The 15,445-nt window shown below is 44.4% G+C and overlaps 1 protein-coding gene across 1 annotated transcript; it reads left to right on the top strand.

The window, feature by feature from the left end:
* Positions 1 to 387: 387 nt before the first annotated feature.
* Positions 388 to 14,975, top strand: LOC144672831 (uncharacterized). The gene is made up of 8 exons (XM_078534811.1): positions 388 to 485; positions 583 to 839; positions 2,239 to 2,296; positions 3,836 to 3,921; positions 7,906 to 8,028; positions 8,449 to 8,583; positions 12,399 to 12,521; positions 14,856 to 14,975. The coding sequence occupies exons 1-8, from the start codon at positions 388 to 390 to the stop codon at positions 14,879 to 14,881; spliced, it is 906 nt and encodes a 301-aa protein (XP_078390937.1). The 3' UTR covers positions 14,882 to 14,975.
* Positions 14,976 to 15,445: the final 470 nt, after the last annotated feature.

Here is a 15,445-nt window from a genome sequence, read left to right as displayed (position 1 = left end):
CTCAGGTCTTTGGATTGCGTGGTGGGCCATGAGTTCTGCTGCATTTCATTCAGAGAAGGAGGTCGATGTGACAGCATTTCGAAAGATGCTGAGGGATATGTTCACATGGATGTTTGGTCCATCGCCAGGTCCAATAGTGCACTATGTTCTATGTAAAGCAGTGTGGAGGAATCCAGCAGCATAACTTACTCATTGCTTCACGCAGAGCTGGGGAGCTATCCTCAGTGTAAATGTGATACCAGCGTCATTACCACAGTTATTGATTTAACAGCGTCACAACCGATGCCAGATGGAGCAGATTCCATTGCAGTACAATCTGAAGGCATCTCACGTCTGAGTGATTCAGTCGAAGTGAAGAGTTCAGTAATGCAGACTTAGCTTGTTGCCATGCCTGCACAAGTTATTGCAATGCCAGCTCAGGCTGCTGCCATCAGAAATGTTGATGTCACTATTCAAAAGGGCTTGCAGGGCTTCACAGCAGACAGGCAAGCCGCCCTCCAACACATTAAAAGGGCAACTGAAGCACGTCCCCGCCGGAGCAGGAATGACTCCGTGCATCAAACAATTGCTTTCCGCTCTTAGGTACATATCGTTCATTCTCCCAGAAGAGACAACCTTTTATTTCCCGGTGCCTTCCTGTCGGCCTGTGTACGCTGCTGCTGCCAAGCCGAGGTCGGGCAATCTGAAGCACGGCCTCTTAGGAACAGGGCTGCTCGATGGTGTGCACCAGCACGACCTGCACACCGACCAACTGAAAGTCAGTATTCTTCCAACCACCATGCTGCAGCCACTGGGCTCAGACTGGGTCGGGGCTCTAGGCCAGGTGTGGGCACATGGACGTATAAGACTATGGATTCGGGGGCCACAGAGACCTTAGATGGCCAGTCGACTATCAGTAACGAAGTTTAAGATAATTTAATAAGCAACAACAGTTTATGTATGATGCATGAATTAATTCGGCAGAAAAAAGGGATTTGGTTCGTGAGAACTGGAAGCTGTTTATTGATCTCATGGGGCGAACAGGCAGTTGGCACACAGCTTGCTAAGCTCAGTATGTTCTGACAGCAGCATCCTGCACTCCTATCCAAGGGTTAGGCAACTCTTCCCGGGATCCTGCTCCTCCCCCTCCTATCCATCTTCCATATTCAGAGTTCAGCTGCCTGTATAACAATAGAGCCTCCCCAGGATTGCCCCCGCTTCTCGAGTGCTTGTTAGTGTACCTTAGTTTCGCGCGGGCTGGTAGCTTACACAGTGTCCATTACATATTCAAACGCTTCTGATCAATGGTTACGGGACAGGTAACTAAATTTTGAGTGTCATTACCACCTCCCCTTTTCGAGGTCGGAATTTTAGCTTATACCATGCTGATGGAGATACACTGGCCTATCGTGAAGACTTGCACAGATAAGGGATGCAAAAGCCCCCATCCTATCCACTTAGGAATGTCAACATGGAAACCTGAATCAACTATACCTGACGTGTCTGGAGGCTGATTAAAATTGTTTAATGTTTAGAAATGGAATTCGTAGAAAATGTATTTCCGGAGAGAGAAACTCGATGCTGTTTCGCTAACCTTAAAAGAGTTCTTTGCAATGAGGAAATTATTTGTCGTTTATGCGCCATGATTCCAGACAGATGGCAGTTACAAAGAGTAAACAAAAGATAATTAGTTGATTTCTGAATGAAACTGATTAACGGTTTGATTTATAAAGTTGCAAGATTTATTTGTGTGGTAGCTTCCATTTCTGAATTGTGCCGAAGAGGGCACAGTACTGGGGAAAGAAATGTCTGTGTCTGATGTTCACTGAGGGGTTGTTTTTGGATTCACTGGTGCGACAGTCAGATGAGGCTATGATCGGCTGTCCAGTCAGAGAGGATCTGCGTGGGTTTGTGGGATCCCTTCCTTTCCATCTTCCCCTTCCGCTTCCTGCTTCTGCTTGGTTTCTCTGCCTCCTGTTAAGTGAAGAGGAAACATAGTATGCATTCGTTGCATAAAGAGCATCATTATCTTCCCCTCTAAAACAGTGGGTAGTGACCAGTTAGATGTCTGGATAAAATGGCCATTATCACCTTCATTAGCAATAAAAAGCACTGTTCACCCTCCTGGCAAAAAGGGTAGATTGCAGTGAGAAATGGCACAGGGAAGCAAGTATATTTCATACTGCTCTTCGTTGAGGACAAGTTGGAGCATTTATGCCTGTAGACCTAAAGCTGAGAACACATTGCTCCCTCTTCCAGGACCCTGTCGCACTCTGGGTCTCCTCTGTCCATTCTACCGGCCAAACTACAGACCAAGGTAGGTAAAAACATTTGCTCCCGTGATTGGGTGCGGGAGTTCAGAGCAGAAACATTATTTTCAGATCCATGGCCTTCACAACGCGAAAGAAGACTTCCTGTAAGCTATATTTACTTGAAGTAGCAGTTCAAAACACACCAATGACTTTAATCCACTTAACAACCACCAGTAGAAATCAATCAGCAACTCTACAACAAAGGGTACTGTTTAGTGGAGTGCGGGTCATTACCGTTCTTCATCGTATGTCCATCACTGAGGGGCGAAGGGAGGGCGATTTATGGAGGGTTAAAGTCCAAAATGGCGGCTTTAGAACGGGGAGGTGTGCACGCCTATCAATGGAGCTATTCAATCAGTCAAACGATGAAAGTTGTGCGCTGCGCTTATTTAGCCCATAAGCTCTGCATATTGGCGACTCGATACAACGCGTCCTAAGGGCAGATGGACTATTTTGTTCTTGGACAGGGAGGCAATCGCACTGGTGTTCCAACTCCCGTCGACCCTAGTACATAATAACAGGAGGAGGCCATTCAGCCCCTTGGGCCTCTGGCACTGCGACAGGAAGAGGCCATAAATTCACTTGAAAATCTATATTGGAACAGGTGAGAGGCAAGGAGCACCTTTAATCTGCACCAGAGTGTAATACTGTAAATGTGACCTGCTCACTAACTCAAATCCACCAACTTACCTCCAAATACCTTCATACTATTTCTGCTAAAAGTCTCAGCCTCAGTCTGGAAAATGAAAGTTGACCCCTTTGTGGGAGTGAGTTCCAAGTTTCCACTAACCGTGGTTTCATAATTTGGTTGTTGCTGTTTCCTGAAATGTCGGTGAATTGGCAAGTGCAACTTATTATTCCCATCCCCAATTGCGCTTGAACGGAATGCTCTTCTCGGCTATTTAATAGCCAACCGCATTGCATTGGGCCTGCAGCCACATTTCTCGCAGAGCTCCTACGTGCTGAAGATTTCATAAACTTACGGACATTAATGATCCAGATGGGTCCTTACAAAATCCGTCACTATTAATGGGATGAGTTTATAAGTCCAGATGTATTAACTGAGTTTAGCTTCCACTGGTTGCCGCAGAGAGTTTTGATTAATTTGTGCCACTATCTCCCCGAGCTGCCTGCCGTGCCTCCTGAATGACACACCTGTAAAATCACTTTGTTCTCGACACGGCCTTCAGAGGGATTTATTTATCTTAAACACACAACCATATTGCTTAATCATCCATTATCAGCATTGTTAATTCAACCGCTCCACTACATAACTCATGCATCGCACAGCAGCGTTCGCGTACACCCGAGCAGTGCCCCCCTCAGCTGCCAAGATCAATATATCATCTGTGAGATGGGGAGCGAATATCTGAACAAAGTGATCCTGATGCAACTCGCTGCTGGCTGGATCCGACACAGGCTCTGTAAACTGCATTGTGCTTCCCCCAGCTTTGCATTCCAAGCCTTTGTAGATTAAATTGGGGCAGGATTTCTCTTCTTGATTTTGGCTTCGTTCCACTCGATAAGATCTGAACTTCGATCAGCTGGTGTTTGCACTTCTTGGCGGATCCACTTTCAGGATATAGGTCTGAGAAGCTTGTGGTGTGCAAGCAGAAAGCAGTGATCCAAGGTAAGCTACACATTGCTCTCAAAGAATTAACGTGAGCAATATTATCTGGTTCAAACTATTGTGCGATTGATTGTATGTTGGGAATTTTCTGTAGATGTATGTTCAATTCATTGTCGCCCTGTGAGCGTGAGTGCAAATCTCAATTCCCACCACCAGCCCCACAGCCCCGATAAGTTGCTGAAATGTTGCTGCTCTTGTCTATCCAGGTGTTCAGAGTCGAGTGTTTCGAAAATGTGAGAGAACACGAATGCTCTTTTAAAAAACTGTTTCCATTCGAATGAATGGATATAGAACTGTGCAGCCCTCACCTTTCACCGAAACCTGGAGTAACGCAGAGCTCTTCTGCACTTTTGGCGAACGAATGTCCTCTCATTACTGATCAAGATGCAATGTTTTATCTGTCAGAACAGCCAGTCCAAAAGTGCGGAGCTCATTATGATCTGGCCCTCCGACAATGCAGCATGACCTCAATACAGAAGGTTGACAGTGCAAAACTGCCTAAGTAGATCCCTTCCGAAAATGCAACACTCTCTCAGCACAGAGCCTCAAAAAGTGCAGCACTCTATAAGTACTGATCCCCAGAAGTGCAACGCTGCCTCAAAACTGACCCTCTAACAGTGCAGCTCTCGCTCAGTACTGAAACCCGACAGTGCAGCTCTCCCTTAGTACTGACCTTTCGAGAGAGCAGCACTCCCTCAGTACTGACCTTCCGACAGCGCAGCAATCCATCAATACTGACCCTCTGACAGTGCAGCGCTCCTTGAATACTGACCATCCAACCGTGCAGAACTCACTCAGCACTGACACTCCGATAGCACAGCGCTCCCTGGTGGCTCACCCTCTGACAGTGTAGCTCTCTGTTAGTGCTGCTAAACAAAAAGTGCAGGCAAGGAGTATTGGGCTCAAGTTTCTCGAGTGTGACTTCATCGCTCGATATTCCTCCTTAGAGTCGAGACTTTTGTCGACATTTTATTTACACAGTTGTAATATAATGAAAAACCTTAACCAATGTTACAGAGCACGAAGAATAAACATATATTCCCGTTATCACTGTAAACTCGATTATGCACTGGACTTTGAATATAATAAGGTCAAATGAATTAGTGATTTGCAACAGCTTCCAATCAGGGAACTGGAGCTTATTTTATTGAGATTCAGTCTCACTGTTTCCATCAGACATGAATTCAATTCCTTTCTCCCTCATTCCTTCACTCCCTTGGCCTCCCACTCCGTCTATCACTCACTAACTCACCTCATTGCTCAACCATCAGCATGAAGGTGTAAAACATTCATCAGCTGCATTCGGCGAAACACAGGGTGTTGTTGTTCTTATTAATCACTCATTCAAAGGATGTGGGCGCTGGTTAGACGAGCGTTTGCTGAAAACCCTAATTATCCCTTGAGAATGTGGTGTTGAGCTGCCTTCTTGAATCACAGCAGTCCCTGTAGTGTAGGTGCACCCACAGAACTGTGAGGGTGGGAGTTCCAGGATTTTGACTCAGTGACAGTGAAGGAATGATGATATAATTACAAGTCAGGATGACCTGTATCTTGGAGGGGAACTTCCAGGTGGTGGTGTTGCCATATATCTGCTGCCCTTCTCCTTCTAGATGGTCGTGGTCGTGGATGTTGAAGGTACTATTTAAGGAGCCTTGGTGAGTTCCTACAGTGCATGTTATGGATCGTACAAACTGCTACTGCTGTGCGTCAGTGGTGGGGGAATTAATGTTTGTGGGTAGGGTGACATTCAAAAAGGCTGCTTTGTCCTGGATGGTGGCTTCTTGATTGTTGTTGGAGCAGTGCTCTTCTGGAGAAGAGGAGAATATTCCATCACACCCCTGACTTTTGCCTTGTCGGTGTTGGGCTGGGATTGGAGAATCAGGCGTTAGGTTCCCAGTGGGATTACCAGCCTTGGCCTGCTCTTGTAACCTAATCATTTATATGTCTGGTCCAGTTCAGTTTCTGATCAATGTTGCCTCCCAAGATCTTGATGGTCGGTGTTTTAACAATGGCATTGGGTTTGAATACCCCTACTGTCCTGGACCGAATGCTTTCCGCTTAAGTGAACATTACTGAAATATGAAGATATTTTCTGTGTACTGATTGGGCGCCACAATATCTACTTTTCAACAGAGAGTGCGGCATTTTCTAAAATATAATTATCAGGCTGTGAAAACATTTAGGGCGAACTGTAATCCTGACGGGCGCTACGTAATTGCAGGTTTTTAGGGATAACAAATGATTCTCCCGCAGACATTGATCATTCTGACTCCCAGCTGCGGGGAGATCCATTGTTTCATGGCACCACTTGTGTTATCACTGTTTAGGTCGCATCTGATGTCTGGTTTGACCAATCAGGGACCGAAAAATGTTGATCTGTCTTTTCAGCAATGGCGTCCATGAGTGATGAAAATCCTCGCGGGAAGATTGAGGACATTTTGAATACGTTCGACAATCCGAATCTTCAATTCGTCTTGAGGCACATGTTAACCTTCAGAGACTTCATCACCTGTAAGGCCGACCCTATCGCTCTAAGTTATGGTTTCCTTGAATTTATTTGTTGCTTGGCTAAGAATAATAGAGCTGAAACATTTGCTTAATTTTGATTCCAATTTTGGATGCTTTAATTGTCGTCTCTTCCTTTATACATTTTATGCCTCCACCCACTCTTCAATCCTTCCTTTCTTCCTATATCCTTGCAGTGATTCCCCACGTGTTCCTGAATAGCATGGCAGGTTTATAAAGTGTTTAAGAGGGCTTATGGAATCCTTTTATTTCTTAACTGAGGTATAGAACAGACAAGCATGGCGCATATACTGCATCTGTGCAAATCATTAATCAGGCATACATGATTCCTGTGTGCAGCGCTGGTTACCGTATTACAACAAAGATCTGATTGTATTGGAGAGGATACGGTGGAGGCTTTTGGGGATCGGACTGGAAAACTGCAGCTGTGCAGAAAGAATGGATCGGCTGTGGTTGTTCTACATCAAACAGCGGAGCCAAGGGGTGAATTGGTTGAGATGTACAGAATTATTAGGGGCCGGGCTCAATAAGATATGAAGGAGAAATTTCCTTTACCAGAGAGAGCAGTGATTAGGTGGCATAGATTTTAGTTGATCTGTGTTAAAAAATAGAAAGGGAGCTGAGATTTTTTTGTTTCAGACAGTGGGATGCAGGGTTCCGCAACTCATTGCCAGAAAGTGTAGTCGAGGCAGAACCGCTCATCTCACTTAAAAAGGGTGTGGATACGCACATGAAGTGTTGTTGGCTGCATGGTTACAGAACAAATGCTGGATGAGGCGAGACGGCTCGTTTTCCAGCTGGTGCAGACACGGTGACTCAAGTGGCCTCTTTCTGTATAGTAACCTTTGCAAAATTCTATAGTATTGAGCAGGTGGTGACTATTGTAATAAAGTTAGAGATTATTTTGCGTTGACTTTTAAGAGGATGAATCCCTTAAGTTTATGAATGGTTAGGACAGGGTTGAATTAGAGTGAATGCACTCAATTGCCGTGGAAAGGAATTATCTCCCTATCCATAATCATTATTGACTGATGCTTAGAGAAGGACTCATTTCTTCAATGAGTAAGTGGGTGTACTGTGTAACGCATGAGCGCAGGAAATGTTTCCGGCAGGCAGTTTAAAGTGACACTGGGAGAGCACTTGTATAAAGGTGATTGGAAATATGGGATGCGAGGCTGAGATGAGAAGCGAGAATGGTATGAGACTTGGGTGAAGTCTAAACACCACCCCTCGTTAACTGGGCTAGGTGAGCAATTACGGCGCTCTATATTCTATGTACTTCCAAGTACTTTCCTTCTTCCTTCCCCCCTTCAATTTCATCCCTCTTCCCAGCATTCACTACCTTACATCATTCATTTCTTCCAAATTTACTTCCCTCCTGCCCCGTTTCTTTTCGGTCTTGTCTGCCGGAGTGAATGACCTCATGCACTCTGACAAATGCTTCTCTCTTATTTCTAGTTAAGGTCTCTGGAGGCCTGAAGAATTCATGGCAGAGGATCAGTGATCTCCTCGACCGCTGTGATGACAATCTGCTCGCCTTCTTCTTTAATCAGTTCTTAGTCTTCAGAAAGGACGTTCAACGTGAGTTCTGCAGATAGATTGTAACTGTTCAGTTGAGTGATAAAGTTTCCTGCTCGTATGAAGTCCACATTCCACCATTAACCTGGTATCCACAGACCTTCACTGGATAGGGATACAGAACTTTAACATTTTCATATATGCTATTAGCAAATCGCTCTGTCATTTCAATCCTCCAGGCATTCAAGCACTCCTGGCTCCTGGCAATCCTCCATATCCAGGTCATTGTACATTTTTGATGATCATCACTTCGCTATTGGCAGACATGTCGTGATGTACCTTGCACATCACCTCCGAGGCACACTCCCCAGTCAATGAAATGCCCAGTTCTCGGTCTCCGATCTCAAGCAGTTTTCAAATTCTAACTCCACAGTGCGAACGTTTGGCGGTGGATTCTGTGACTGCTCTTCATTTCACTTACAGGAATTATCTCCAGTGGTGACCGGGACAATGCAAAGACTCATCGACAAAATCTCGTCTGTCTCCTCGACCAGGCAGAGGAAGGAGATCTGATCGCTTTTGAGCAGATTATATCAAGCTACATCTCCATTGCTCGAGGTGAGTCACAGTTCCTATCGTCTAAGATCTCTCAAAGTCCACGCGTGCCAACAGTTTATTATTATACAATCAAAGCTCATGGAAATCCACAGTTTATTATAATACACACAAATCTCATGGAAGCACATGGGTTATTATTATACAATCAAAGTTCATGGATGCCGACAGAACACTGTACAATCACAAACATGTTGAGATTGACATGTGCACTTTCGATGCCACATCAAGGCTATGGGCCTAGTGGTGAAAAATTGGATTAGAATAGTTGGGTGATTGAATGGCGCAGGCCCGATGGGCCGAAGGGCCTTTTACTGTCCCTTAAACCTCTGTGAATCTATGATTATATTCAGCATGTCTTGGGGCCTGCGTCTGCTGGCAAAGGAGGCGAATCAGATTCCCAGTATGCATAGTGTTTAACTTCTGTTTGAGGTTTTGCCTCATGCTGTTAACCATTGGTCAGCCATGAAAAATGTGTATGATAATGATAACCATTAGTTATAGAGCACCATTTAGAACACAAACTCATCGCAGCGATTGACAGCAACGATATCAAACAGTTATTTAACACCACTTCACATAAGGAGGTGTGAGGACAGGCTAATGAGGCTTCGGTCCAACGGGGTGATTTTAAGTAACAGAGACAATTGAAGAGACACGAAGGCTTGGGAAAGGGATACAGATGTTTAGAATATAAGCAGTTGGTAACTAATGTTGGAGCAGTTAATAATGATGGTGCTCAAGAGGCCAGAAACCAAGGTGCAGAAATGGAGGGTTTGCCATCCGTTGTTCTCTGTGTTCCGCTTCTCCCCATTCTCTAATAAGTCTCTGCTGTTGACACAACCATCTCTGTGTATCTCACGTGAATAAATACGAACACGAGTAGCCCATTCATTCGTTCAAATCTCTGTCCTCATTCAATGACCTAAATTTATCTAGACGATTGTGGGTTAAGATAAAGCAGATAAAAAAGGCCCTGTGACAGGCACAAGCAGAGTAAAACTGTAGACAGCCTATAGAAGTATAGAAAGTACAGGTGCGAGGATAAAAAAGGAAATTAGGAAAGCAACGAGGTGGTAACAATAAAATTTGGCAAGTAAAATCAAAGAAAACCCCATGATTATTTATCAGTAAATTAGGAACAAGTGAATAACTGAGGAAACGGTCCGGCCTCACAGAGGCCTTCATAAAAACTTGTGGGTTGATGCTGAAGATGTGGGCAGGGTTCCCAATGAGTACTTTTTCTCTGTCTTCACTAAGGAGAGGGATGATGCAGACATTCTACTTAAGGAGAAGGAATGTGAAAGCTTACATGCAATAAGCATAGTGAGAGAGGGTGCACTGAAGGACTGCCATCACTAAAGATCGATAAATTACCAGGGCCAAATGGATTATATGCCAGGCTGTTAAAGGAAACGAGGGAGGAAATGGCGAATGCTCTGAGGACTACTTTCCAATCCTCTTTAGATACAAGCAAGGTAGTAGAGCATTGGGAGACTGCAAGGGCTGTACCAAATTTTGAAATTGTTTGTGCGGGAGCGGCCATAAAAGTATAGACCAATTAGTATGTCTTCACTGGTGGGCAAATAATAGGGGGCTCGATTAATGTTAGTGGCAGAGGGATTAGGGGTGACTCAAAGAAACTACATTTTACCCAGATGATACTGGGTGCCTGGGATTCACTGCCTAAACTGGTGGTTGAACCTGAAACCTTCAACTCACTTAAATGGTACCTGAAACGCTGTAACCTGAATTGCTACGGAACAGGTGCGGGAAACTGAGGTTTAAAATGAGCGACTGGTTGATTTCTTTTTCTCTTTCCATGCCCGGTGCAGACACGGTGCGCTGAATAGGCTCCTTCTGCGCTTTAACTTTTCCGTGGTTCATAACTCTCACGCCTTGGCCCCCTATCCGTCTGGACATATGGTTGACAAAACTGCTAATCTACACCTCAATTGTAATAATTGTTCAAGCGCAAATTCCCATTACTGGAAGATCCCTCTTCACAACATTACAGTATCTTTACAGTGCAGAAGGAGGCTATTCGGCACATCGAGTTCTCTCTGGCTATCTGAAAGAGCATTCCGCCTAGTCCCCTATCCCTTGCCTTATCCGTGCAACCTTCTATATTCCCGCTTTTCAGGTAAGGATTCAATTCCTTTTGAAAACCTCGATCGGAATTGTATCTCGCAAATTCCAGGAAATTTGTTCCGGATGCCAAATGCCATCTGGCCGAAAAAAAATCAATTTCCCTCCCTTCATTCCTGCACGTTTTGCTAATCATTTTGAATATGTGCCATCTAGTTCTTGATGCTCCCTTAGGTGGGAACATTTGCTCACCATTTACCTTGTTCATACTCCTCAGGATCTTGAATACCTCAACCAAGTCTCCCCTCCTCTCCTTCTTTTCTTCAAAGGAAAGCGGTTCCAAATTCTCCAATCTATCCTCATAGCTACATTTCTACATCCCGGGGATATTTCGGGTGTGAATCTCCTCCGTACTCGATTCATTGCCTTCACATCCTTCCTCAAGTACAATGCCCGAAACTGGACCTGCAATCCACATGAGGCCTAACTATTGTATTATACAAGTTCAACATGATCGCCTTACTCTTGTACTCAATGCCCCTATTAATAAAGCCTAAGATAGTATATGATTTACAAACTGCGCTCTCAACACACCCTAACACCTTCAAAAAACCTATGTACGAATACACTGAGATTCCTCTTTTCATGCACCTCCTTTAGAAGCTCTCCCTTCATTTCATACCGTCTCACCATAACTTTCCTGATGAACCGAAACATCTTACTCTCTCTACAATTAACTTTATCTGTCTCTTCTATGCACAATCCTCGAGCACGTCTATGTCCATTTCAAGTTCAAGATTGTCCCCATCACAGTTGACAACAAGTTCAATCTCCATATCATGTGTAAATTTTGAAATCATGCCCTGCACACCAGAATCTGGGCCATTAGTATATACCAGGAAGATCAAGGGCCCCAGAACTGATCTCTGAGGAACTACAAACCTTCCTCCAATCTGAAAAACAGCCATCTATCGTTCCTCTCTGTTTCCTTTCAATCAGCCAATTTCATATTTAATTGCCTACTTTCCTTTTTATTCCATGGCCTGGAATTTCGCTCACAGGTCTGTTGTGTGGCACTGTATTAAATTAATTTTGAAAAACCTTATAGACAACATCAATAACCTTCCCTTTATCAAACTCTTAACATTTAAATGACATTTCCTTTTATTTCAATCAGAGAAATTCAGGCCCTGTTTTTTTATTTACCTTTTGCACCCACCCACCCAACGAACATCCCCAAAAACCCTCACCTTGCTAAAGTGTCCAACGAGCAGATCTATTTATTTATTCATTTATTGTTGTCAATCCTCCATTTCAAATCAAGTTAACATCGTGGAAATGTCGAATAGGTTATTTATGAATGTTCAAAATTCAGGGGATACGATACAATTTGCTTGATCCCCTGCCTCCCAAAACACCACCACACCCACACCCCACCACACCCCAGACCCCCACCTCCCCTTTTTATACCTTTCTTGCAGCCCAGGCAATGTTGCCCTTAGCCTACCCTGACTTGCTCCAAGTTTCAGGCAAATACATGGCAGGAAGACTTCAGGGGCGTACTCGACCCAGGTGTTTATTTAGCTGAGGCATAACTGATCAGACACCCGTGTCGCCTCTTTAGTTTCATTTCGCTAGGATGAAAGCCACCTTGTGAATGTCAGTTTATTCTGTTGGTGCAGAAATGTAAAACCAGTGTTTAAGCCACAAACATTGCTGTATGTTTCCAGCGACAGCAGCTGGCAGGGCAGAGAATCCTCGTCAAATCATCGACTCTCTTCTGGATAAGCTGGATGCCGCCAGTCTCAGCGCCGTCTTGCAACATCTTTTAATGATGCGGGAACACGGTGTCCGTAAGCATCCGTTTACATTCATATTCTTCAAATGATTCGGGGCCCACTGTGAGAAACAGGAAAATCATCTACCCTTACTCAGTTTCAAAAAATTTTGTATATCTGTATTTTTACACACGGAGAGAAGCGGGGGTGGGCGGGGGGGAGGGGGGGGGGGGTGTTGTGGTGGGGGTGGGGGGGAGGGTGGTTATTGAGGAGCCTAATATGAACGCATGTACATAAGTAACTAAAAATCAATGGACAGGTAGAAAAAGCTGGGACGTATTAAGGGAACAGGTTGATGAGATTTAGAGGGGTTCTTCGAGGGATCAGTGCTTACGTCACGTGGTGGCGTCATTGCTTTCACCGGAGAGTGTAAATAAAAACAGGCCAGTTCCATTGCCCGAAGGGTGGTTAATAACTCGCTCTAAAAACAATAGGGTTTCAATGGAGAGCGATTATACAATGCTGCGGTACGGAGAGATCCGGATGTCCTCGTACATGAGCCACAAAGCATTCGTATGCAGGTGAAACAGCTACCAGATGGAAAATGAATGTTCACCTTTATTGAAAACAGTTGGATTATAAGCGTAGGGATATATTGGGGCAACGGCGCGGACTGCAAATGAGCATATTGCAGGCAATTTTTATCACATTATGTGAGGAATAATATAAATGATTTGGAACCCCTCCTTAAGAGGTTCAATATTTTTTATTCTTCGAATGATCATATTACCTCGATACTCATTGGGCTCTGGAAGAATACGAGGAAACGTTTTGAAATCGTTCCGTAATCTTGATGGGAGTTAAGCGGGTGGATAGTGAGTGAATGTTCCCTTCGTGGGGGCATCTAGAACAATTGGAGCGTCGATTGGGAATCAGAGGGCGTCTATAACTGATTACGCACAGGAGCACCTTCTCCTCTCAGATGGTGCTGATTAGTTTCCATTATTCAGTCCAGAGAGCTGAGAGACCGTCACTGCAGCTTAGAAACATAGAGAATAAGAGCAGGAGACGGTCATTCCGCCCATCAAGCCAGCTCCAACATTCAATGTGATCATGCATGACAAACTACCTCAACATCGCATTGCCGCTGTCTCACCATAACCCTTGACGTCTTTAGAGATGAGAGATCTATCTATCTCCCCCATAAATATTGTCAGTGAGTCTCCATAGCCTTTTGTGGTTGAGAATTCCACACGTTCACCAACAAAGGAGTGAAGAGGATTCTTCTCACCTCAGTCCTAAATGGCCTACGCCATATCCTGAGACGTTGACCCCTTGAGCTAAATCACCCACAGCCAGAGGATTCATCATCTGTTCGTCCAGTCTGTCCAGCCTTGTCAGAACTGTTTATGTTTCAATGCGAATCCTTCTCAGTCTTCTAAATTCCAGTGAGTACAGGCCTAGTCGGCCCAGACTGCTCTCGTACGACAATCCTGTTTTTCAAGGAATCATTCCAATGAACCTTCGCTGCAGTCCCACTATGGTAAATATGTGTTTTATAGGTAAGGAGACTAAAACGGCACACAATACCCCAGGGTCACTGTGGGTCTTTCCAGCTGCAGTAATGCGTCCTTGCCCCTTTACTCAAGGACATTCATGGCTTGAATAGACAGAATTTGAAACAATCAGGGGTTTTAAGGGTAATGGTGAACAGGCAGGTAAGTGGAATTGAGATTAATATAATATCAGGCATGAATGGCAGAGCAGACTTCAGGGGCTATGCGCCCAGCTCCTGAATCTATTATTATTATTGTTAGTATTATTATTGCAATTATTATTATTTTAATTATTATGCTCTAATACATTTGAGCTCATTGATCAAACAGCCAGTGTTGAGATGAGGAGATGTTTTTTTTAAGCTGCAATTTCTTCTGAGTGAGAATTTCTAATGACCAGAATTTTTATTTTTCTTAATCGGGGAGTGGGGAGTGGGGGGGTGGGGGGGGGGGGGGGGAGAGAGAGAGAGAGAGAGAGGGGTGTTGAGGGAGGATTGGAGGGGTGTGGTTGGTGGGATGGACGTGTAAGGGCTGCGAATAATTTAGCAGCTCGTCCTGAAAGCCAAAACCGACACATCGGGCAGAATGGGATCCGTCATATCTGCAACAGACTGTGGTAATTTCATTTTACTCTTCGAGCAAAGAGTTCTGGAACGTGGAGAGATGAACGTTGTGATTCGGTAATACTGAGCACTGAATACTCCACATGTGGAATATTCAATCCGATTTGGGCATTGCACTACTGGTCTAATCTATTGACCATGGAGAGAGGGTGTGCATGTTTATAGAATGATAATGCTGTTATCCAGCAGGTTTTTTTTGTTTTAATTATGTGCCTTGTTTTGCTCCACAGGCATTTCTGCTCAGCTCAATCCCTGATGTTTTACAGTTGCTGACTTAAAATCACACCCTCACAGATCAAGTGCACTATCATCCTTACGCTGAAAAGCACTCATTAAAAACTGTACTTAAAATTGCACCTGTCGTTCCTGGTCCATGATTAAAACAGCTTTGGAGTCGACACACAGGGAAAGTCCTGGGCATAAAAGTCACGAGGCAGTGAAAGAGGGATGAGGAGAATTGTGTATAATTCGAGTCAATCACTTGGGGAGTGGAATAAAAGCGTGGGATCCGGTCACTGCTCTTAGACCAGTAAATTCCCCTTGAAAGTGTCTTTAGTGAGATGGTGCCAAGACAATGCGGCCCCCTTGAGAACTGAGGATAGGCAGAACAACAAAAAAAAATCCTCACATTCACATTGGCATGAGTTTTGACCACACGCAGTATAATCCTTTCCTGGTTTGTCAGCTTTCTATTTTTACAATTATTGCAGTGCATTTCATTCGGTCCTACAGTAAAGTTCATGCTTATCCACTAGCTCTCTGTGATTGTAAGTACTTCGGTACGCATCACTCAAGTGTCCAAAAACATGATACTGCCCCC

The sequence above is a fragment of the Cetorhinus maximus genome, unplaced genomic scaffold, assembly GCF_964194155.1.
Source record: "Cetorhinus maximus unplaced genomic scaffold, sCetMax3.hap1.1 HAP1_SCAFFOLD_72, whole genome shotgun sequence".
In the NCBI taxonomy this organism is placed as follows: domain Eukaryota; kingdom Metazoa; phylum Chordata; class Chondrichthyes; order Lamniformes; family Cetorhinidae; genus Cetorhinus; species Cetorhinus maximus.
Note: the sequence above shows the minus strand (reverse complement) of the source record. Positions and strands in the feature narration are given on the sequence as shown.